Source organism: Dipodomys spectabilis, unplaced genomic scaffold, assembly GCF_019054845.1.
Source record: "Dipodomys spectabilis isolate Male_0828 unplaced genomic scaffold, ASM1905484v1 ptg000231l, whole genome shotgun sequence".
Taxonomy (NCBI): domain Eukaryota; kingdom Metazoa; phylum Chordata; class Mammalia; order Rodentia; family Heteromyidae; genus Dipodomys; species Dipodomys spectabilis.
In genome coordinates this window covers 8,184,229-8,185,421 of record NW_024870908.1, presented here as the reverse complement: position 1 = coordinate 8,185,421, position 1,193 = coordinate 8,184,229, and the positions used below count along the sequence as shown (strand labels likewise).

At 88.1% G+C, this 1,193-nt stretch overlaps 1 protein-coding gene across 1 annotated transcript; it reads right to left on the bottom strand.

Annotated features, from left to right (window-relative positions):
• Positions 1–297: 297 nt before the first annotated feature.
• On the bottom strand, positions 298–946 carry LOC122123799 (vegetative cell wall protein gp1-like; the record flags this gene model as incomplete). Its single annotated transcript, XM_042698286.1, has 2 exons — positions 298–743; positions 823–946. Coding segments are annotated over 2 exons (570 nt in total), but the record flags the coding sequence as incomplete, so codon positions are not given.
• Between the last annotated feature and the right edge of the window lie 247 nt (positions 947–1,193).

Here is a 1,193-nt window from a genome sequence, read left to right as displayed (position 1 = left end):
AGCGCGGCGCTGGCTCGGGCGGGCGGCGCTGAGTCTCGGGGTCCCCGCGGAGCCCCCATCCCGCGCCGCTCCCCGCGCCCGGGCCACGGTGAGTGCGGCCCGCTCCCGCCCGCGGCCGTCGGGGCTCGGCCCGCCGGGGACGGACGCGGGGGGCGGGGGCGGCGCCTGGGGAAACTGAGGCTGCGCGCGCGGTCGGGCGCGGGCTTAAACGGCGGAGGGCGCGGGCGGGGAGGGAAGGGGGCGGGGAGGGGGCGGCGGGGGAGGGGGCGCGGGCGGGGAGGGAAGGGGGCGGGGAGGGAAGGGGGCGGGAGGGGGGCGCGGGCGGGGTGGGAAGGGGGCGGGAGGGGGGCGCGGGCGGGGTGGGAAGGGGGCGGGGAGGGGGCGCGGCCGGGGAGGGGGCGCGGGGCGGGGAGGGGGCGGCGGGGGAGGGGGCGCGGGGCGGGGAGGGGGCGGCGGGGGAGGGGGCGCGGGGCGGGGAGGGGGCGGCGGGGGAGGGGGGCGCGGGCGGGGTGGGAAGGGGGGCGGGGAGGGGGCGCGGGGCGGGGAGCGGGGGGCGCGGGGCGGGGGGCGCGGGCGGGGCGCGAGGCGGGGGCGCGGGGCGGGGAGGGGGCGCGGGGCGGGGGAGGGGGGCGCGGGCGGGGTGGGAAGGGGGGCGGGGAGGGGGCGCGGGGCGGGGAGCGGGGGGCGCGGGGCGGGGGGCGCGGGCGGGGCGCGAGGCGGGGGCGCGGGGCGGGGAGGGGGCGCGGGGCGGGGGAGGGGGGCGCGGGCGGGGTGGGAAGGGGGGCGGGGAGGGGGCGCGGGCGGGGCGCGAGGCGGGGGCGCGGGGCGGGGGCGCGGGGTGGGGAGGGGGCGCGGGGCGGGGAGGGGGCGCGGGGTGGGGAGCGGGGGGCGCGGGGCGCGGGGCGGGGGGCGCGGGCGGGGCGCGAGGCGGGGGCGCGGGGCGGGGAGGGGGCGCGGGGCGGGGAGGGGGCGCGGGGAGCAGGCCGCGGGGTCGCCCCCCCCCCCCGCCCCGTCCTGACACGGAGGACCGCAGCCGAAGCCGGCCCTGCAGCACCACAACCGATAATCAATAAGGGCCGCCAATAACCCGGCCAGACCCGGCTGCGGGGACCCCCCGCGGGTGACCGGCGCCGGCCTCAGCTCCCCGTACGGGGAGGGCGGGGAGACACGGGGGGGAGGGGCAGCCAGGGGGG